This window comes from Grammomys surdaster, unplaced genomic scaffold, assembly GCF_004785775.1.
Source record: "Grammomys surdaster isolate TR1022 unplaced genomic scaffold, NIH_TR_1.0 233, whole genome shotgun sequence".
NCBI classification, from domain to species: Eukaryota; Metazoa; Chordata; class Mammalia; order Rodentia; family Muridae; genus Grammomys; species Grammomys surdaster.
The window spans coordinates 1,732,696-1,756,417 of record NW_021604678.1 but is presented as its reverse complement, the minus strand read 5'-3'; the positions used below and the strand labels follow the sequence as shown (position 1 = coordinate 1,756,417).

Genomic DNA, 23,722 nt, shown 5'->3' with positions numbered 1-23,722 from the left:
ATCCAACCAAAATTCACTTGTTAAAGTGTTCAACCCTGGAATTGTTTAGTTTTAGCTGTTTCATTCTTGTTTGTTTTATATTTTATTTTTAATTGTGCTTATGCAGAGTGGCTGTTTTATATATATATATATTTTTTTTCCCTAGAGGTTTCAGGTTTTCAGAGACTAGAGGCACCAGATAACCCTAAAGCTATAGCTACAAGATACTATAAACTGCCTGGGGACCAAACTCTTGTCCTCTGCAAGAGCAACATGTACTTTTAACCCCAGAGCCAGCTCTTTAGACCCTGGCTTGTTCTGTAAATTGAATTTTGTTCCATTTGACTTTGAGGCAGTGATCATGGAGATGGCCAATGCTAGCCTGCTTGGTGGTTTTCAGTCACCTAGAGTGAACACACACACACACACACACACAAACACACACACACACTGTTATCTGCCTGGCTGTGATACAGGCTAAAACACAGTGGGGAACCATGCTGTTGTGAAGGGTACGGTAGGTGTACAACTCAGGGTTTACAGAAGGCTCCTGCTGATGGGCTGGAGGGAAAGAGGCCATGGAATCAGCTAGGGTTAAAATGCCAGCATTCCAGACCTGCTTAGGGAGCAGCCAGGTGGATGAATGATTAACCCACATCAGTAAATTATTCAGTGAACAGGACTGGAAGGTTTGGAGGACAAGGGCTGAGGGGGAAACGCTCCCAGGAGCTGACTTTCAAACCAGAGAAGTGGATACATTTCCATCTTGCATGAGCTGATTTGTTTTGCAGTTGCACCTATAGACTCCCCTGCTGCTAGAATTAATTTGTATAGACACATTAAAAATACAGATATGTAGTAATATGTGACATAAAAATATGCATTTTACCTTAGCATCCAAAAGTAGATTCAACCCCACAAGATCTGGAAGGAAAAAGATGTGAATCTTGTGTGGGAAGAAAAAAAATGTGAGAATGAGAATGCAGAGCATGTGCACGTGTGTGCGCGCGCGCGCAAACACACACACACGCACACGCACACGCACACGCACAGTCCAAGGGTTGGTTTGGTCCTGTTTTCTGGAGGGGCTGAACCAGGCAGCAGAGAAGATGCTGAGTCAGATAAAGAGTTGTGTGATGAGTGCAGAGTCAGAAGAAAACATTAAAGGGGCTTCTCAGGGCAGAAGGCATCCTCCCTCCCTCCCCTCCTGATGCTACTGCACCTGCTTAGTCTGACCAGCAGGCACTGGAGGCTGCAGCAGCCGCAGCTGTGACTAGGCAGCAGCAGCCCTGCCAGCTCCCGCCCAGCTCTCATTGAGAAAAGGGAACCAGAGCAGGAGGGAGAGGAGAGCTCCGCTCAAAGCCGCCTCCGGAACAGCCAAGGAGACTCCGAGAATGGGCACCGGACTCTTCTTACGTGGCGGCTCCATGGGGAGCTGGAAGACTGAAGGGGAAAGGGAGAGGCCTGCGGAGAGCATCAGAGGCTGAGGGGTACCATAAAAGGAGCAGGGGAGTCCTTTGCAAGGAATTACCGTGCGCTGGAATGCTTTCTGGAGAAGGTGCCAAGGATTCCTTCGCCTTTCTCTCAGATTAATGGAGCCAGCCAGGACCGTCCAGAAGTACTCCCAAGGGGCCTTTTAGTTTTTCCTCCTCCTCTTTGTACAGGGTCATTTGCTGACATTTCTAGAGGACTTTCTGTCTAGCTGAGAAGACAGTTCGTAATAAACGAAACCGTTCCTGCCTCGAGAAGGTAGTCGCAGCTTACTAGCTGCAGTTCTTTTCCTGTGACATTTTGGAATGTCTGCAGAAACTTAAAAACAAAACAAAGCAGACAACAGCAGCAGCAGCAACAACAACAACAGCAAAAACAATCCTCAAAACTCACTGAATTAGGCAAAAGAAAAAGGAGAGTAATTTGTTTTGTTTCTTGCCAAAGAGGAGTAAATGAGATGTTACCTTATCTCAGGACTTGGATGATCAAAACCCCTGGAGTTCTAGGACTCAGCACTTCACATAAACAAAGATGAGGAGGAGCGCCTGTGGGCTTCCACACAGAAACAGGTTTTAAGGAAGCCTGTGCTGGTCTCACAAACCTTGGGGCCTGCATGATGCCTGAAGATCGAAATTCGGGGGGACGCCCCTCAGGTGCCTTAGCATCAACTCCTTTCATCCCCAAAACTACATACAGAAGAATCAAACGGTGCTTTAGTTTCCGGAAAGGTCGGTAGATGATACCCTAAATGTCCTTGAATGTCGGCCCATTGTGGAAGCGTTCAGACCCATTGGGCTCAGACAGGATGGGGGTTTGGAAACAGAGGCCTTAGCACTGTGTACGATGTTGCTTGTCTAGACTTATTTTTTTTCAAGGTTCATATTTATCTGTGTATTGCTGTCTGCGAGGGTAGGTGGGGCTTAAGAATGGTCGTTCTGTGAGGATACTTGAGTGACAGGAAACTAAGCAAGTCTGAAAGGAGAGGCTAGAGTACTCACTCTTGAGCTTTTCCCACACTCAGATCCAGTGTCCTTGTTCTGACCCCTGAAACAGGTCCCTTGCAAATCACTGTTCAGTGTCTAATGTTTTTCTTTTTCCAAATGGAGCCTCCGGCAGCCTCTCTATCCCACCTGGAAAATTTTGATGATCAGGTGGCGGCCCCTGTCCCTCTTGACATTGGCTTAAGTAGGAATCACCTTGACTTTCCATATATATTATTGGGAACGGACAAAAGACTTATAATCAACAAAACAAACTAAGGCATTTCTGAATTGAATTGTTCTCAGGGAGTTAAAGGGCATGGCTTTAGTGAATTAAATGTTTCCAGACAAGGGTTATGTGTAATTTTTTAAAAGTTCCTTTTGTCTTAAATCGGTAATGATAGAGTAGAAAAATTGTGCAAAGGTTAGTAATTAGAAAAGTAACACAGCTGATGAGTGGAACAGCATCCAGGGATGTCACCTTCTCATCTTCTGGTTCTATCACCCCTTAGTTATAACTCCCTACTTAGCAATCAACCAACAAATGAGAAAATATGAAATTCAAATTCAGTGGGAACTTGAGCCTTGAAAAGCTAAGACCATAATCACCTGTTATCAACAAGGTGCTCGCTCACACTCAGATTTTACCTGTTAAGAAATTAAATGAGAAGCAATAGTGCCAGCTCTCAGCTTTTTTATTTTGGCCTCTATGAGCATCTCATGCCCACTGCCAGATGCCATCATTGACAGAGAAATTATCAGAGGGAGAAACTGAGAAAGGCCCGAAGACAAAGATGTAAAGGATAAGGGCCTCTGCTTAGAGCTTTCTGGCCCTTTGGAAGTAACAAGATGTTTGGAATATTATTTCTGCATCTCTGACAAAGCAGGGTAGTTTCGTCCATTTCTCCCTCCCCTCCTCCAGTACTGAGAGTATACAGTAGATGGGTGGGAATGCCTAAAGCCTGCTGTATGCCTTCATGTTCCCCTCTCTTTTCTTAAATACCAAAGGAAAGGCGGCAGGAGAAAAGTCCCCCGCAGTCTGGCACTGTAGAAGAAGGCTCGCTAGTGACTCTTTTTACTTGTCTTTCCTTACAAACTCTTACTGGCCTGGGGGATGTTCAATATCTGAATCAAGGACTAAGTGATACTCCACCTATAAAATGCTATTCTGATTTCTGTTGGAAGCAGGGAGGGAAGAGGTACAGGGAGCACGCAGCCTCTCGTTTCTGATCCTTTGGCTGCAGAACTGCAGTTCTGCAGTGGGATGCAGGAAAGAAGGTCCCCAGATGCTGCAGCTGCACTGTTGCCAAGCTGCTGGGCCGAATTCATACATCTGTCACCCCTGCATTATTGCATGAAGTGTAGTACACACCTTTGAAATTTGACACTAAAAAAACAGAATGACTTCCCTCTCAATCCCAGCCTCCAAACTATGTTGCCTTAAGAAAAGTGTGGTTTTGAACTGTTCTGACTCTGGTGTTTCCTACAGTGGACCCCTCTTTCTGGGTCCCTCCCATTTCCACTTGTCATTTCTGCAGAGGATTGAGCAGAGTATATGACGCTAAGAAAGCACCCAAATGAAACAAAGAGAGAGTGTTGAGAGGGCTGTGTTCCAGCTGTTCCCAAGGGTAGACCATGAGAATAAGAAACTCTGGATTTCAGCAGTGTTAGGAACAGTGCCAGGATAAAGGGTCGAGTGAGGGATATTCCTAGGTGCCAGCGCTGGCAGTCACTTCTTTTCTTCAGACCTGGCCTGGCCGTCGATGCCCTCACAGCTCCTTTCTTTATCTGTGTACTAATTAAGGTCACTGGAAAGCTTTCCTCCGTGGGTTTTTAGAAACCTAGGATCTAAGACAGAGATTAGGTAGGAAACTGGGCATTGTGGTATTCTGGGTTTGTACATTGGTAAAAGAAAGTTTATGATGTACTTGTATCCTGTTTATTTTTAAACTTGAAAATTTCGTCACAACTGTAAATGATATTAAGAACTATTTTTTTCTGTGATTAGAAGCTAAAGTTTTAACAACTGACTTTAAGTCCCCAGTTGCCCATCAGGTATTCATAGATGGTAGCATATATTATACATAACTTCTTAGAACATCGGGGGCTTGCCCTGGGGTACCTGAGCCCCACCTTTGGTCTCTTGCCTAAGCCTGCAATTCCCTGTCACTAAGTAGCTGCTCTTCACAACGACAGTCATCTGTGTCTGTCACATTTTTCATAAATTCCAACATGACAGTTCATTTTATAAAGCACACCTGATCTCTGTGTCCACAACAAGCTCTAACCCCTGTTTCACAGCTCAGAATGTGTTTCATGACCCTGCACTGCCCACAGAGATAAAAAAAAAAATACTTACTTTGCCTAATTATCAAAACACTCGAACCAGTTCTCCCAGTTACCTAGAGATAGCCCCCAGTTTCCCAGGCTAACCCATTTCTTTCCAGAAAGCACACACTCCACACCACTTCTTGCTTTTTCACTTCATGCCTTTTCCTAGAGGGCTCTCTTCTCCATCAAAATGTGGCTCTTCGTTCAAGATCTGGGTGGCTCCCACTTCACATTTCTTCCCATCCAGCTTTGCATTCCACAGACTTCTTAAGCAACACATAGATAGTACATATACCTACTGTTTTATTTCTGTACAAAGTGAACTATAGTGATAGGTCTGATCAGTTAGTATTCAAAATGAGTGATGAACTGGTTAAGTGGTTGTATGTAGCCTGGTATTTATACATAGAACATCATTACAGTGCTTTCTGTATTTTCCTGTTAGTCTGTAAGCAATTTGAGTAAAATTACAGTGACTTCATATTTATGGAGATTCAGCCAAAATCATCCCCAGAAAACGAATGTTGTTCATGTGATAATCATGTTTTTTGGAAATTGATTTGCCCAACCAAAATACTATTGTCCAAACACGAATAATATTAAACTGCATTAGTTGTCCGTGAGTGGTATTTTGGAGTCTCCACCAAGCAATGCTGGGGATGGAAGAAAGACAGAATGGGTTCTCCATGTTATGACTTTGTAAACTCCTTGGGGACAAAGAAATACATGATTACCAATCTGTAACAAGTACAGTACTAGGTTGTATGGAGCCACAGGTGCTGGTGAACAAAAGGCTGACTTTGTAGCTCATCTGGAAAGGCAGAGAATGACTTAACCTAGGGAAGTTTGAGTTTTCTTCTCTATAATCTTAAGAAACCATGCAGCATTCTTGGGGGAAAAAACCCTCACCAGAGTTGAATTAATATAATAGACTGGCAAAAAGACGTTCAAAAGCATTCATATCTGTATTTGTAACATATGTGTGTATCTTTATTAGCTGGGTGTCCTGAGACAGGTTACTTGGCATCTTTTATTCATCTGATTGCAGAAGAAAGATTCCATTGAAGAACATCCTTGAAGTACATGAAAGTCATCTGACGAGGTTCCTGGAAGTAAATGATGGTGTCTGTGATTGCTGTTCTGATTTGAAGCGAGGCCACTATGTCAGAGTCCTCACTTAGGATACTTTCCTTCTTTTTCCAAGTCTTTACCACTTTTTCTCTCCCTCATTCTGACAGACATTGATACCCACTGTTAATTGTGATGGATCTTAGCTCTTAGATTTAAAACTCTGTGTGAGAGGTTCTTGTACTCGGAAGCTGGTGACAGACAGAAGCCATCTTCATTCTGTAATAAAACAACCATTTTATTTTGACTTCTCTATTTACGAAGGGTGAATGTTTATTGAAAGTTTTCACAGTCCTGATGATACCAAAATTTGTCTGCTAGCAGAGCTGTAATCAGCAGAGGAACCAGAAACATTTTTTTACTCTTTGATGAGCATGTGATCTGGCAACCAGATGGGACAGAAACTCTACAATAACCAATAAAAGAACCCTGGAGCAACAATTAGGAATTTTTACTTGTTTTCTCAGAAAACAAGGACTGTTTTATTTTCATAGAAACTAGCGGGATACCTCAGTTTGTTTTATGGAATTATTCACTTGTTTTGTCTAGTTGAGAAGATGACACGTTCTAGTTTTATGTGTACATAGTTCATCCTGCAAAAGTTTCTGGAGAACTTTTGTCTCGTCTGTGTTGATGTCACGCTCCGGGGATGGAGCAGCAGCTGTCCCATGAGGATGATGATGTGTATGCTGAACACCACAAATTTGAAAATTCCAAATCTGAAATGTTTTAGTGGTGACATGATCTCTCAATAGAAACTTTCATACCGTAGAACTCTCTCAAGCACAAAATCACTTGAAATACTATATAAAACGAACCTCAGCTTATGTATAGAGATGTATTGAAATACTGGCAAACTCTACATTTAACCTTGGGAGCCACTGCTAAAATATCTCATTATGTATGCCAGATAATCTTGAGGAAGTACTAGAAGCAAGAGTGAATCTTATTCCTTGGTTTTGTGGGTACTGTGCAAACAGTTGTGAAGAGGTAAAAGTCAGGTTCTGGAGACTTCATTGCATGGAAAAATTTGTTGATGAGTCTGGGCCAGGAGATACCACTGCAATTTAAAAAAATATCTGAAATTGGGACCACACTGGTTCAAACATTTCAGGCAAGGGACACTCTATCCCTATGAAGCTTGCGGTATCTAAGCTGGGAACAGCTCTGTACTTGCCTGTTAGCCAGCATCCGAAACCTGCTGACGTCTCCCTGCAGCTCACCTGTGAACTTTAAAGACTAGAGGCATATGTACACAGAAGACGTTGTCTTAGAAAACAGATGTGATGTTACACATACTTTATGTTTATTTCGGGAGCAACCTATAGTTGCTAACCTAATTAGTGTTATTTAAGTTCACATCTTGAGAAAGTACTAGAAGCAAGAGTGAATCTGATGCTGTGGCTTCGTGGGTACTATGCAAACAATTGTTGTGAAGAAGCAAAAGTCAGGTTCTGGAGACTTCATTGTGTGGAAGAATTTGTTGACAAATCTAGGCCAGGTAACACCACTGGAAGGCAAGTAACAGGACACCACTGAGATGTGGTTTAAAAACTGCAGGAATCTTCATCATGCAGCTGTGTCTGGGAGCAGAAACATTTGCTCCTGAGTGGGAGAAGAGGCTCTGGAGACTCAAAGGCAACAGGAATGTTTAAGGTTAAATCTCAGAGCTCAGGAAGTTATGAAACTCATGAGATCAGTCTTGAGGAAGAGGATGGTCTAAGCGGGTGCCTGCAGTTAGTCAGGGCGGTTTAGAGCTGCAGCTTTTGTGAGTTGTCACCCATGCTGAGTGGGCCGTTGGTGAAGCAGGGCATCTGAGTTGTTCATGATCCTGTGAGGATCCCAGTCCACTCCTGTAAGCAACTGTAGGAGTTGTTTGGATTGTTGCTAGTGACCATATGTTTTATGTTGTCACCTCAGAAAAAAAGAATCAAGAAACAATCACTCTGACAGTGTTTTCATGGGTTAGCAACTCAGGTCTTCAAAAGCACACACAAGCAACAGTGTCTCATCTAATGTCGCAGCCAGGAGCTTGGGAGTAAACAATGAGCGTTAAATATGTGAAGAGAAGAAACTCAGTTGACGCCCAGTTCAAACCTCAGTGAGATGGGAAGATAGTTCTGACCAAAAGATAAAATTAAGATTATGGGAGTCAAAGAACTTTGAAAGAGAAATTGGTTTAGCTCCCTTTAAATCTGTCAGATTTGTAGCTGGTTTCAGTTAGTTCATGCTTGCAACCTTTTTAGTCAGAAGTGGGTTGAGTGTAGAGAGATGAAGAAAGTGAGGTAAGAAGACCACAGGTTCAAGGCCAGCCTGAACTTCTTTCAGAAGAAGGGGACGGGGCATGAAAATGATAACGGTGTTGAAGGGTCAAGTAGGCACTTATAATCTAGTGAGCATGCTGAATAGCCCAGCCTGAAGTAGAAACCCAGGAAGGGTGGCACCTGCAGAACCACACCAGGACCAACAGAGGGGATGTAGGCAGTGAAATGAGCACAGCTGAGAGCAAAATTCAGACAAGCACTGCATTATGGGAAAGGGTCACAGGAAACATAGGGATGTCTGAGAGGCCAAAATCCTGAGACTGCAAAGGGCCAGGAGGAAGAGTGGGGCTGCAAGTTTTAAAAAGGACAGAACAAGACACAAATCGACATGAAAACCAAAGATGGCAAACATCTAGTGACTTAGAAAGTGTCGCTAAGTATGGAACAACAAAAGCTTCACACAGTGACAGGGCAGATATCAAATGGCAATCACTTAAATGTGGACAGAGGTGATGATGAAACTAGTTACACCACAGAAGGAATCAGGGGTGGGGGGCAGCTACAGGATGCAGAGTGCAGTTTAAGGTTACTAATGTTTCACATGGGTGTAGTCTGACTATCTTTATCAGATCACGTTCTCTCTGTGGATAGCTGGTTCTCATTCCTCAACCATAGACCCCATATGAAGGAAGGGGGGCTGTCTCAAAGTGCAGCAGACACACCTTCCCGACAGAGAGTTAAGTTCATCTGTAGGATCTGCTTTATCAGTCCAGGGAAGAGTCAGCTCCTGAGAGAGGATCCCAGGGAGTAAAGAGAACACACCAGTGTCACTCAGATGGGCCAGGGGCAGTATTATTGGGGAGTAAATTCTCACTGAGACTCTAAGGTGACCATTCCTAGGGCTCTTTGCATGATTCACACACAGAAAACATTCTAGCTAATCTTCTAATTAGTGATTCCAGGGCACACATGGGTTCGCTCCTTTTTATCAATTTTTATATTTGAAGTTACATTGCTCCCCAAACAAAATTTTAAATCAGCCAGTGTTCTTCTTCTTATTATTATTATTATCATTATTAATGTCCTTTTTTCATCAGTGATTTCTCTCTCAAGTTCAATCTTATACAGGAGGTAGCTCATACCTACCATAGGAAGCCAGAGACAGTAGGTCCATTCTATTCCAGAGCTGCTGATGTAGTCAGTACCTATTGGCAGTCTTTACTCCCCTTTGCAAGACCAGTTCCACCACAGAAAACTAGCATTTCCCCACAGAGATTACATATCACATAGACAGTGTCTACATGTTTTATCTCTTTTATATGGTTTGTTGCCAAGAGTACAAGTTTCTTGTGACAGAAATGATATCTCTGGGCAACGTCCTCTCTGAAATGACAAAGGTCTTTCTCTATTTTTTCCTCTGATTTGTGTATTCTTGGTGTTCTCAACTCCCCTCTCTCCTTGGCGTGAGGCGAAGGGCCGAGATATGTTAGCTAGGAAATGGAGGGTTTCTTTCCCATACCCTTTGTGGTAGTTCTCCACACTAAGAATTATTGTCTAAGTAACTGAGCCCACATGACTGTGAGATTCCTCAGCTGTGAACAGATTGGCTTCCCTGTTTGCTAGCTTTGTTACCTTTTGACAAGTTCCTTGGTAAGTCATCCGGAAAATGGCAGTGGAGGCGGTGCCTGCCTCCCGGGTCTTGTGAGATTAAATGAGAATGTAGATAAATGCCTGGTAAAATTCCTGACATACAGGACTTGCATATTATCAGTCTTTAGAGCAGGCTACTGGGATCACTGGAAGGACTTTCTAATACTTTAAATTATCAGAAAATGAAGACTCCTGAGAAGTATGATAAGAGAGGTTTCTGATACCTGGAGATGAGTGAAGGTTTACAGAGAATGATCTGGACAGAGGCACACTTACCTTCTGTTACAGGAGCTCTGACCCAAACAAGCTACTGAATCTCTTTGAGCCAGTTTCCCCACATATGAATAGATACAGTAGCTGCTCAGCATACCATACAGAAAGGAAAGAATGCTTGTCAGGGACTTAGTATGTGGTATGTAATAAGCATGAGTTTCTTGCTGTGCTTTCCAAGGAAATTCTTATTTTAATGTAAAGACAAGCCTTCATGCTCAAACAACTGAAGATGACACACAGCCAAGACAGACCAGCTCTCCCTTTAGCATCTCCCGAACTAATGTCAGAAAGAAGTTCTGAGAACTTGAAGATGTGAATTTACTCTACTGCTGAACACAACTCTCTCCTAAGAGTGTGGTTCACTGTGTGGTGCACATAAGAGCTGAAAGAAAGTGGCTTTCTTGGGGTTTCTGCTGGGTTTGGAAAGAAAGCCTCTGTCATCTATTTCCCGCTCTGTAACTAATGATCAGAGTAAAACCTCACAGACACCAAGTTTATTCTTCAATATTGATGCTTTGTATTGAAATGACCTAGCAGTACCTGGAAACTCTGTTTTTGGAGTTTTGGCAGGATAGCATCAAAGCATCAAACTTAACCTTTATTTTCAAAGAAGCCACAGACAAAGAGACCATGTTCTCCACACATGAACAATCTGAAAACCTTGTCTTTAATGCATTAGACTATCTCTCAGGTGATCATGCCAATGGGATAAAAATCTGTTGTGGTGCAACTTATAAAAGTGCCAGGCTAATGGTTTAATTGTCTTTTAACAAAGGGAGACTTGTTTTTCTCATATTTAAAATCTTTCTGGAGGAAGGTATGGCTGGTGTGTGAGATTTAGCACTTTACCCCCAGCATCTGTTATTCATTCAGCCCAGGCCTTGTAATTATGCCCAGTAATCAGAGCCAACTCTTCCAAAGACTGGTATTGATGTGTTTATAAAAGATAAAGAGAGAAAAGAATATGTTCTATGGAAGAGTGGTGAGGTGTGGGGGAAGGGGTGCCTCTGCAGTCCATGCCAAGGCATCCCTTCCCCCTGAAGGAACAGTATAATATAGAATAGAGTTTATTCAGGGCATGGGGAAGGGAGTTAAGAGGGTAGTAAAGGCAGAGAAAGGCAGAGAGAGGGAGAGAGTAGAGAAGTAGAGGCCGGCCATAAGCATGTGGAGAAAGGGTGGGGGAAGGGAATGGAGAGAGAGGGGAGAAGGGAAGAGCAAGAGCAAGAGAGAAGCAAAGGAACGAGAGAGAGAGAGAGAGAGAGAGAGAGAGAGAGAGAGAGAAGGGGACTAGCAGCCCCTTTTATAGTGGGCCAGGTCTACCTGGCTGTTGCCAGGTAACTGTGGGGAGGAGCATACCTACTTGATGCCAGGTAATTGTGGGGTGGAGTTTAGACAGAATGCTAAGGTATGACATCCATTTTAAGACAGAAATGGTGTTCCATTGACAGCAGTAGCAGGTAACGAAGTTAGCAATAAATTTATCCAGAGAGGTGATGGATCTCCACAATGAAAACTGAAAAATAATGAGGAAAGTTTTAAAGACAAACAGAAAGATAGTACCTGTTCAAGGATCAGTAGAATTAACACAGAAATGTCCATGGTCCTAAAATGATCCAGAGTCCGTGCAACCCATTCAGTTTCTTCCAAGAACGAACACGAAGCCAATTCTAACATTTATACTGAGCCACAAAACAACAGCAAAACCTCGACTCTCAATAGCCATCTTAAACAAGGTTTACACAACTCAGCTTCAGATCAAGCCCATAGTAATCAAAAGAGAAAGGTATTGACTGGCAAAATTGGATATTCAAGTATGCAGAGGAATGAAACCAGATCCTTACATCTAACTAGCTACAAAAATTATCAGAGACTGAACTAAAGACTTAAATCTAGTACTGTAATTTATGAAACTACAAGAAGAAAACACAGGAAAACACTTCAGGACATTAGAAGGGAAATATTTCTTTTCTGTTTAAGAATTCTGCACAGCGAACAAAACCAAAAGATAGAAAAATGCAGGTGTATCAAACTACAAAGATTTATGTAGAAGGGAAACAGCAGAGTGAGAAGAGGAGATGGAAGGGTGGGAGGGAAGATTTGCAAATGATGCATCTGAAAAAGCAATACACATACCGAGAAAACTGTATTGCAAAATGAATCACTGGGCTTTTAAAATGGGTTATAGTCCTATAGAGATAGTTCTAAATAAGAGGTCTGAATTACCAATGGGTATTTGTAAAAAGGCTCAATATCATTAATCATCAGGAGAATGGAAAGCAAAACCACAATGAGCTATAGCGTCAGTCCAGTAAGAACGGTTGTATCAAATGTCTGGAAGAGGACAAGTCCATGCTGGCCAAAATGGAGGGAAAACATAACCCTTGCACAGGTTGGCGTGGCTATTATTTAGTAGAGTCACTGTGATAATCCTGGGTTCTCTCAAGAAGTTAAAAATAAAACTACCATATGCTCTGTCAAATGCACACACACACACACACACATATATATATGTATGTATGTATATATATATGTGTGTATATATGTATATATATGTATATATATACATATATGTATATATGTGTATGTATATATTCACAAATATATGCATATATACATACATATACATATATGTACAAATAGATACATATATACATATGCACACACACACACACACACATATATATATATATATATATATATATATATATATTCAAAAGAAATTAGCATGCCTGTGTTTATTGTAGTACCTTATACCATAGTAAAGCCTCCAATGTCCATCAGCTAGTTAGTAACAAAAGTGTGATACATATTGAAAAGAAAGCTGTTCAGCCATAAAACATGAAATCCTGCCCTTTGCAAAAAGCTGAATGCATGGAACTGGAAATAATTATGTTAAGTGAAACAACACCACACAGACAATCCAATATCACATACTATCTTTCATGTGTAAAATGCAGAAATGTTGCTCTCTTAGACTTCAAGGGTACAGTGGTGGATACCAGGGGCTGAGAAGACTGGACAAGAGGAAGTGATGGAGAGGCTGATAAACCACACTGAGTGATGGTCGGATAGGAGCAAGACGTCTGCTATGCCAGTGAGCATAGGTGGCAGTTACCTAGGGAAGACCAGAATGAGCTGGGTACAAGCCTGGTGGAACCAGCTTTTAATCCTAGCACTTGGGAAGAGAGGCAGGTACTCTCTGAGTTGAAGGACAGCCTGATCTACAGGGTGAATTCCAAGGAAAGAGAAGAAAAACAAACAAACAAACAAACAAACAAAACAGAAGAAAGGATTTAATGTTTTCATCATAAAAGCATGACAAGTGTTTAAAAGAATGTATATACTGTATTTAAACATTGAATAGTGTATGCATGTGTAAACATGCATACTCTTTTACATGTTTATCAGCTTAATATTAATTTTTTTAATCCATTGATGACTTTAATGTCTAAAGAGCAAACCAGATCTCATCTCTCCACTTCCTGTAATTACTGGTAATTCTTGATCCCATGGTAGTTGTAACTCATTGCTTCTTGTGGTCAATACCAGTTTTTGCTGTTACCCAGTGTTGGTTACCTTCTTATGATAACTTTGCCTGATCCTTCTCCACTTCCAGGTCCTTAGACAAGTCAAAAGAAGGAAGGAGTTAGCTAAGATGTCTAGCTAGAATTCTTCTCAAGAAGAAAAATATATCCAGAAGAGCTTTGCAACTCTTCGAGGCTGCAGTATGGGATGTGAGCGTCCTGCTGCACAGAAGTGGGAGAAGCATTTTATTTCCTGGCTTCCAAAGTAGAAATGTCAAGAGAAAGCAGGCATGTGAATGGTTGCTGAATTATTAAACAGAGTTTGCCACACCATTATCCAGGAACTGCATGTTCTAAATTCTACAAAGGAAGCTCCCTGCCCCTATCACCTGCTGCCATCTCCACTGCCCCTGAAAATGCCACTTCTTGTTTTTCTAAAATGAGTATGTGAACTCCATTTGTGCTAGGTTTGGTATCACATATAGAATTGCTTTGTGTATTGACACCATTTCTACCGGGGCTAAGAATACACTCCTCAACAGCAAGATGTTTTATCATTTGGAATGTGATGACTCTGTGCTATGAATTCACAAATAAATTATATAACAGATGGGAGCAAAGCCATGTGTTGTTATTATCCGATCTTTGAGGTAGTGGCTGCTGAGTAAGACTTCTTGGGCCTTACACAATTTCCACATGTAACATTTGCTTTTCTTTCCTCTTTATGAAACTCAGGTTTCCAGTTTCCTTTTTATCTAAGTCTATAATATCTCAGGAAGGGGTAGCAGAAGGAAACCCTGGGGATCCATTGGATGAGTGTGTGCTGTGAGTTTGGTTGTCCATCAGCAAGAAATGGCAAACATCAGATACTCATCACCATTCCAACTTGGGTCCTTTACAATGAGTTTGAAACAAAAACAGCAGTGAATGAGTAGAAATTTTTCTTTCTGTGATCTCTTCTTTTTCCAGGTATTTTTGGGCAGAAACTGGAAGACACAGTCCGATATGAGAAGAGATATGGGAACCGACTGGCACCCATGCTGGTGGAGCAGTGTGTGGACTTTATCCGACAGCGGGGGCTGAAGGAAGAGGGCCTCTTCCGTCTGCCAGGCCAGGCAAACCTTGTCAAGGAGCTCCAGGATGCGTTCGACTGTGGAGAGAAGCCCTCCTTCGACAGGTATGTTGGACAGGCCGCAGCATGAGACACTCAGCCTGGGAAAGGGACGCTGTGGGCTGAGTGTCTGATGACTGATGAGGTAGATGTGCAGAGAGTAGATTATTAGATTCAGCAACATGATTTTGAATTAATTTTACTAAGTAACAGAGGAAAATTTGTAGCAATTTCCGTGTTGGTCCCAACTGTTGGCTTTGCCTCATCTTAAAGCTACTATGTGGGAAAAAAAATGCTGCTGTGGAGGTGTCCCGGAGACTTTCCACACTAGCAGGTCCCACATACAGGAGAAAGTCTAAGGTTCCAGAGGCTGGAGACTTTGATGGTGGCAGGCCCCAAAGACACGAGAATGTCCATAGTTCCAAAAGGGTTTATTGTCATGGCGGATGGTAGATGGACTGGATGTACCCCCCTGAAACTCAGGGCAGACCTGAGTTTAATAGGGAGGGAGAAAGGGGGAAGTTCTGGAAAGAATGCTTAATTTGCTCCGCCCTCTGGCCTTCATTACTATGCAAATCCCTGGGGCCTGGGGCCTGGGGCCTGGGGCCTGGGGCCTGGGGCCTGTAGTCACACTCTCTACCTGTGCACTTTGGGAGGGGCTGTAATGGCCTATGTGACTGAACAATGTAGGTCTATGGAGACAAGACTGCATGTCAGAACTCTGAGTTCTGGGACGTGGCAGAACACCTGTCGTTTCTCCCTTGGGGTTTTGGGGTTCCAGGCCCATGCCCAGCCAAGAACCAAGATACCCTTACTCAGTCCCACACTACTACTCAATCTTGACCTCCAAACTAGAATTCAAATTATATTAACCTTTTGTTTGGAGAAAATAAATCTCTTCGATATCCTTTAGAAAGTTTTTTTTTTTTCAGTACTTCAAAAAAGCTATAAGTGGAGGTACAGATGTTGGCAATATAATTTAAATTATTTTAACAATAGTATTTGTTAGACTTCGGCACGCAGGTTGGAACAGATGACAACACCAGACCAAACGGTTCCAAAGGGGAGGGGGTTTATTCAGGGCAGAGGGCAAAAGTAGGGAGATAAATGGGAGAAGATGGTGGAGAAAGAGGAGAGAGAGGAGAGAAGAGGAGGCTGGCCATGACCATGTGGAGAGAGGGGGAAGGAAAGGGAGGAAGGGTGAGGAGAAGCTAGAGGCAAGAGAGTAAGAGAGTAAGAGAGAGAGAAGGAGGCAAGTAGCCCTTTTTATAGTGGGCACGCCTACCTGGCTGTTGCCAGGTAACTGTGGGGAGAAGCATACCTGGGTGTTGCCAGATAACTGTGGAGGTGGAGTTTTAGACAGAATACTAACATTCCCATGTTTTGGTTTAATTAAAAAGAAAAATTAGAAAGAGGTGACAGCGAAGCAGGAATAGGGTCATTGTGAAATCTGGCTACTTCCTGCTGGCATTGGGGGGCGACGTGTCTTTAGGGAGAACCTAGAAGAATGGGTATGGGGGTCGTTTGTCCAGTCTTAGGAGAGCTGGCTGTTTCCTGCTGTCCAGGATCTATGGAGCGAACCATCTGAGAATAGGTCAGAAGGAACAGGTCCAGTAGAAGCAGCTGTGTGCGTGACAGGAGATGGAGCATCTGGAGGCTGCTTCTCTGGAGCTGTTCTGTATGCACCTGGACTTGACAAGATGTAGGAAATAAGATTAAGAACACTTGGAGAAAGAAAATTTTTCTAAGATGTACATTTGAAACCCAGAGGGATCCCACCCTTTGTTACAGGTAGTAAGTGGGACCTTTACTTATCTGGATGGCATCTATTTGGTCCATGAGAGGTAGATCTGAGTGGGTTTCCTGTAGCTTATAAGTTTACAAAACAGATAACAGCATGAGTTAACAACACAAGCAGTCTATAAGATGAACCTTTGTTGGATTGTATAGTGGAATATTTTAGAGTTAAGCAAGTTTATAGGAACTCAGATAATTTAGGACAGTGGCATAGTGAGAGGAGGAAATATGGAACATTTAATTGATGGTAACTGAGTTTACGTAATGAAGTAACAGATAATGTCTGTGAAAGCTTAGCTGTCAATGTAGTCAGAAGTCTGATAAAGACTAAATAACAATCTACCAGTTATATATTATTTTTAAAAAATGACAGAATCCACTAGCCAACAGTTCCCGTGGTTTCCATAGTCTCTTAGGCGAAGTCAGTTTGGCTTCCAAGCTCAGAAAATGCAGGGCTTTTTTCTGTGGAACGGATATGCGTGACTTGAGAAATGACTTACCTTGGTTTAGCCAAGTCATTTGACCCAGAGCATCCAGTCTAGCCCACTGCGTTTGTTAGTGACCATATCATCACATACAATCCAGGCTGTATCTTCTAGGTATCCGGTATTCAAGCCTTCTGAAACCATCTTGGGTTAACTGTTACAGGCTTTGGGAATTCTGTCAGCCATAAGCTTAAAAAATACTATCAGCAGACTTCTGACAAGATTGAGAGCCGTAAGGATTGGTTGTAACTGAATAGAATAATAGCAGTAGTAAAAATCTATCAAGACAGAGCCTTTCCTATCTTGTCTTAAGTAACTTTGGTGGGTTATGTAGGTACAGAAAAGCACATTTTTGTATTAGCAAAGAAACATTTGGCTAGGACCAAAATAAGAAAGCTTGATCTTATGGCTGGCAGGGGGTTGGGTGGCAGCGGCAGCAGGACAGGACTTCCTGCTAGCTCCGGAAGTCGCTGCCCAGTGTCTCTGGTGGCTAGAGTTTGTAGTGGGCAAGGAAAAGCAAGCATGTCCTGTATCACAGCAATGTTCATGTTAGTCGTTTTTGTAGCGGAAGGCACCGCTAGGACTCATTTTACAGGTCCTGTGGAGAGAGGGAGAGGGAACATTTAGGTGAAAGACCAGGAGTTAGGACTGGACGTCTCTACATGAGTTCAGAAGGTGAAATGAAGAGAGGTCGCTTGGGAAGGGCTCATAGCCTGAAAAGAGCCAGAGGTAGGAGTTTTACCCAGTCAAGGTGAAGTTCCTGTGACAGCTTGACAAGAGTGGTTTTTAAAGAGTGGTTGGTTCTCTTTACCTTACCTGAAGATTGAGGATGATAGGGGATATGAAAATGTCAGGTGATGTCTAGGGCCTTAGAGTCTGAGAAACTTGGGAAGTAAATTCAGGCCCATTGTCTGACTGGAGGGAGGTGGGGACACCAAAACGGGGGATGATCTCTCTGAGGATGAGATCAGAGACTGTCTGAGCCCTTTTGTTAGTTGTGGGAAAAGCCTCTACCCAGCCTGAGAAGGTGTCCACCAAGACCAGGAGGTACTTGACACGTTTTACAGCAGGCATGTGGGTAAAGTCAAGTTGCCAGTCAGTTCCAGGATGGGAACCTCTAGCCTGATGGGTAGGAAAAGGGGTGCCACAATACCTTGAGTTGGGATCTGACATCTGACAGATTTTGCAAGAAGCAGTGATAGATTTTAGGAAACTTAAGTCCTCAGGAGTAGGCTGTAGGTGGGTCTTAACGAAATAAGATAGCACTTGGCTATTAGGATGAAACACTTGGTGATATGAGCAGGAAGCGCCTGTGCCTCCACCACCTTGGTGTCTGACACTATGGCATAGCCAGCTTTCCTGACCCCTTCATGAAGAAAGGAGCTTCCATCTGTATACCAGGTAAATGTGGCTTGAGGCAGTGTGCCCTCCTTATGTGTGAAGGATGAGGTAATAGTTCTTCTAAGGTTTCAGTACAGGAGTGAGATAGAGAGTAGTCAGTGTTAGGTTGGGGAAGAAGATTGGAAATATTAAGAGTTGGGCATGGTTGAGAGGTGAGAGTGGAGTCTTTTATTAGGGATACCTGAAGAGAAAGAACCCTGCAGGGAGGTAGAGTCTCTAAGCCTTTATAAGTTAGGAGCTGTGACAGGTTGTGAGAAGAAAGGACAGTTATAGGTGATCTCAGGGTTAGTTTCTTTGATTCTCGAATAAGGAGTTCAGCAGCTGCTAAGGTACAAATACAAGGTGCCCATCCCTGGATGATTGGATCTAGTCTTTTTGACAAGTATGTTACGGGTGCAAAAGATGGTCCCAGTTGGTGACCTAAGGCTCTAAGGGCAAATCCCTCTTTTTCAGTTATGTAGAGGGAAAAAGGACAAGTCAGGTCCGGGAGATGTAAGGCTGGGGCCTTAAGGAGAGCCTGTTGGAGCCTTTGGAAGGGCTTAGTGACAGGTTTGAGAAGAGATTCATGGGTGGGGCCTAATGCTGTTTCATATAAGGGAAAAAGTAGGGAAAAAGAAGGAACCCAGGAACGCAAAAAGCTAGCCATTCCTAGGAATGATAGAATCTCTTCCTTTGTAGAAGGAACAGTTAGAGACTGAATCAGGTTCTTTCTATCTAAGGTAATAGCCTTGTGGGTTGGGGTGATTTCTAGTCCCAAATAGGTGACTTGAGTGGACAGTTGGACTATAGAAGGTGAGACCCTGTAGCCCCGACTGGAAAGGAAATTTAGAAGAGCAGCTGTGTCAGCATGGCTAATTTCTAGGGAGGGGCTACAGAGAAGAAAATCATCAAAGTAAAGTACAATCTTAGATCTAGGGAGAGATAAAGAGATTAAGTCAGAAGCCAGAGCCTGTCCGAACAGATGTAGGCTGTCCTGGAATCCCTGAGGTAGAATAGTCCAGGTAAGTTGAGTAGAAAAGTGGGTGTCAGGATCTGTCCAGGTAAAGGCAAATATGTCCTGTGACTGGGTGTCTAGAGGGATAGAGAAAAATGCATACTTGACATCTAGGACTGAAAAATGAGAAATCCTTGAGGGGATAGTAGAGAGAAGCATATAAGGGTTAGCTACAACAGGATGGAGGGGAACTATGGCAGAGTTAATGCACCTGCGATCTTGAACCAGTCGATAGCTACCATTAGGTTTCTTAACTGCCAGTATAAGGGTGTTAAAGGGGGAAGAGGTAGGTCGAAGGAGTTTTTTCCTTAAGAGGTCAGCAATGATAGGCTTAAGTCACCTGAGGCTCTGGAGAGAAAGAGGGTATTGGGCTTGGCAGATGTATCTGGTAGAGTCCAGTAACTGGATGACAATGGGAGAATGATGTTTAGCAACAGAGGGGTTCTGGACGTCCCAAACTCGGGGGTCCACCTGAGAAGCTGGTAAGGGAAATAACATGTTAGTGTTAGTAGGTTGACTGGCTAAAAGGAGGAGCAGAGGAACTGCTGGCGAGCTTGGGCTTAAGCAAATTGGTGGAGCAAAGAAAACAGAAGCTCCCAACTTAGTTAACATATCTCTTCCTAATAAGGGGACAGGACATGTAGGCACTACCAAAAAGGAATGAGTGAGAGACACACCCCTAAAAATGCAACTAAGTGGGAGGAGTGAAAGGCTTAAGGTGAGACAAGTGGACCCAATGAGGGAGTCTTTCAAGTTTAGCAGCTGTAGGTGTCACGAGGATTACCTTAAAAGAACCCTGCCATTTGGGAGAGAGAGGTGAGGGCCAATGATCTGGAGGGAAGAGAAGCACTTGGTCTCCAATGTTGACAGGCAGTAGACAGGAGACAGTGTGTGGTCGAGGTAGATGGTGGTCAGCAAAGTTCCACAAGAGAGAACAGAGGTGGCAAAGTAGTGGGGTGAGCAGATGGTCTGGGAGGAGGAAACAGGAAGAACACATGGAAAGAGTATAACGAAGATAGGTAAATGTTTAAGCATAGGGGATTTGTTTCCATTTACCAGACTGCTGGCAGTATGTGTTAAGAGTTAAGACCCCTTAAAATAGTTGGGTCTAGTGTGCCATTATGTGGCGACTTTAGCCCATTATCTAGAGGGTATTGAATCCAGACCTTATTGCAGAGGTATATCAATTTGGAAGGCCTCAAATCAGGTGTTAATTTTAGAGATTTGAGGTTTTTCAGTAGACAACTCAGTGGGGTGTCTGTGGATACAGTCGAAGACAATGTGGTACCCATTCGGTGATGGCTGTTACTGAGCTATCAGTTGGCGTCCTGAAAGAAAAGCTGGTAACGAAAAATCAGGCTCAGGCTAGATAATCAGGTCATCACGAGAATATCTAGGGGCTTCTGTGGAACTAGTCTGGCAGAAAATAACTCACCTGGTACCAGGATTTCTGGCAGAGCTGCAAGAGCTGGGGAGGGGCTGGGAGCTATTTCTGAGAGGGAAATCACCCAATGGCCAATGTCCTAGGTCATAGTTCAGCTAGAGGCCAGTCATATGGACTAGGGCAATGAAAAGCCAACCCCTTAGCCCAGGGAAGGTTGGCCAGACCCTAACTGGACATCCAGTGTTCTTCCCGCCAATCAGAAACTCCTTACCAATTAATACGCCAGTGTGTTTGTGGGTTTGTGCAGTCTGGTATCAGGAAAGGTGGAACCATGAGGTCTGTGTAGACCTGTCTGGCTGCCTAGCCCATGTGGCAGAGCACCACGTGGGAGCCGCAGTGGCACAGCTCATGTGGTGGAAGTTTTTCGAGCCTCTCAGCAGCGGATGGGGTTGGTCTGCAGCAGTGGTGGGAATTCACATGGTCAGTGATGGCAGGTAGCTGCAGATGAAGTCTGCGTGGTGTAGTGGTGGTAGCTGCGGCGGTGGGATTGTGGCAGGCCACATGGCATCGGTCTTGTACGGTCACAGCAGCCTCACAGCAGCCGGCTGTGGCTGCTGGCGGCCACATGGTTCTCACCATTCCTGAAGTCTTCGTATCCCGGATTTCGCCTCCAATGTTAGACTTCGGCATGCAGCTTGGAACAGGCGACAACACCAGACCAAACGGTTCCAAAGGGGAGGGGGTTTGTTCAGGGCAGAGGGAAAAGGTAGGTAGAGAAACGGGGGAGAAGATGGTGGAGAAAGAGGAGAGAGAGGAGAGAAGAGGAAGCTGGCCATGACCACATGAAGAGAGGGAGAAGGGAAGGGAGGAAGGGTGAGGAAAAGCTAGAGGCAAGAGAATAAGAGAGTAAGAGAGAGAGGAGGAGGCAAGTAGCCCCTTTTATAGTGGGCACGCCTACCTGGCTGTTGCCAGGTAACTGTGGGGAGGAGCATACCTGGGTGTTGCCAGATAACTGTGGAGGTGAAGTTTTAGACAGAATACTAACAGTATTATATTTAAGAATGCATATCTCTGCCTTAGTCTGGAACTTATTCAAAAAGTCACAAGGAGTACGATATTGTGAAATTTGAAAAACAGTAAAACTTCCAGACATGAAACTATTAAGTATCCCTGAGAACCCTTCATTGTTGATATGTTGTTGACGATCCCTTGAGAGCCCCTCATTGCTGATACTTTGTGAATGGTCCCCTTTTTTCACCTTAAAATTTACTGGAAAAATAATCTTGTATCTTACTATCATTATGTGGCAGAAACTTTTATATTCTGAAAGTGGAAACATGCCCCTTTATCCCAACATATTTGAAGACAGAATTTCCTCAACAGTATTGTCTTAGTTAGGGTTTTACTGCTGTGACCAGACACCATGACCAAAGCAACTCTTATAAGGACAACATTTAATTGGGGCTGACTTACAGATTCAGAGGTTCAGTCCATTATCATCAAGGCACGAACCTAGCAGCATCCCAGTAGGCATGGTACAGGAGGAGCTGAGAGTTCTTCATCTTTATATGAAGGCTGCTAGCAGAAGACTGGCTCCCAAAGCAACTAGGATGAGGGTCTTAAAGCCCATGCCCACAGTGACACATCTACTCCAACAGGGCCACACCTCCTAATAGTATCACTCTCTGGGCCAAGCTCATAGAAAGCATCACAAGTACCTTCTATAATCACTCCAAAATCTCACATTAGTGTGACTGGACACAGCCCTGCAGAACAGACAGGAAAAGAGACACTGACCTAGGGAAGGGAGCATCACTGAGAAAATGTTCACACCAAGAGTACAGACTTGCTCACCACATCATCCAACGCCCTTTCTTGTCCTGCCGGCAAAGCGGTAAGTGATGATCGTTCTCAGCACTGACGGCACGTATTGCGGCATTAACTCTAATATCAACAAGAGTGCACTTTGTTATAGTCCTACGAAAGCTGATTGAACTAAGATTTTTAAAATGAGTTGTTTTTTTAAAGATTTATTTTTAATTATGTGTATACATGTGTGTCTGTGTGATAGAATATACACACAAATAATGAAAAGTCAGGGCATTTGGAGATGTATATCTCCAATTGCAAAAAATGCATATGGTATCCAATGAAAGAATAACTCAAGGTCACGTATTTGACTGAAATCCTTCCTTTTCACAATATTTTTATAGGTAACTTATAAAACTTTACATGTGTCCTTTGAGAGAGACATATTAACTGTGAAGTTAAATAAATGATTTCCAAACTACCAGAAGACAGATTTGAAGACTATCCATGTGCTGTGTCTAGGACAGTCTGTGTCTTCCTTGAGACTCTGAAGATGAGTAGAGGCTACTTAGAGAACGATAGCCACACCATACAAGTAGCAACTTGGCTGGAGGAAGTTTACTATGTTAGCATTGAGTTACAGAGGAATCTGACACAGTAGAGCATTGCACAGTAGAAAAAAATAACTTCCACTGCAATGGACTTCATAAGAAAATAATACATTTTATGTCCCTTTCTAATGTTTTATATGGGATTTATACATATGTGCCAGTAAGATTATAGGATGTTCTTGAAAATAATATGGCCATGATGTGAGGGCTAATATTACTCTTCACCCTAATGGGGTCTGGAGTCATATGAAGTAAAGCTCTGGACGTGGAAAGGATGAGGGAGTTTTTAGATTAGGTTAAGTGTGGGTGGAGTCATTTCCCTGGCCAGGAATTCCACTGTAAAAGACAAGGAGACAGAAAGCTGCTTCCTGACTGTGAATGTGGACAGAATATGACCTGCCACTTCCTGTTCCTGCCCTGTGCCACCCTGTCTATGATAGACTGTACCCTCCAACTGTGAGCTAATGGCTGCACCCTCCAACTGAGAGCCAATGGCTGCACCCTCCAACT

At 43.2% G+C, this 23,722-nt stretch overlaps 1 protein-coding gene across 3 annotated transcripts in view; it reads left to right on the top strand.

Annotated features, from left to right (window-relative positions):
- The window catches only part of Arhgap24 (Rho GTPase activating protein 24), a 425,397-nt gene that overhangs the window by 371,251 nt on the left and 30,424 nt on the right, over positions 1-23,722 (top strand). For 2 of the 3 annotated variants that reach the window (XM_028773655.1, XM_028773657.1), the window contains one exon: positions 14,590-14,797. In XM_028773655.1, the coding sequence (XP_028629488.1) occupies positions 14,590-14,797 (208 nt within the window). Of the gene's footprint in view, positions 1-1,055; positions 2,199-14,589; positions 14,798-23,722 lie in introns of those variants that run through there. The other variant, XM_028773656.1, reaches the window with a different exon arrangement.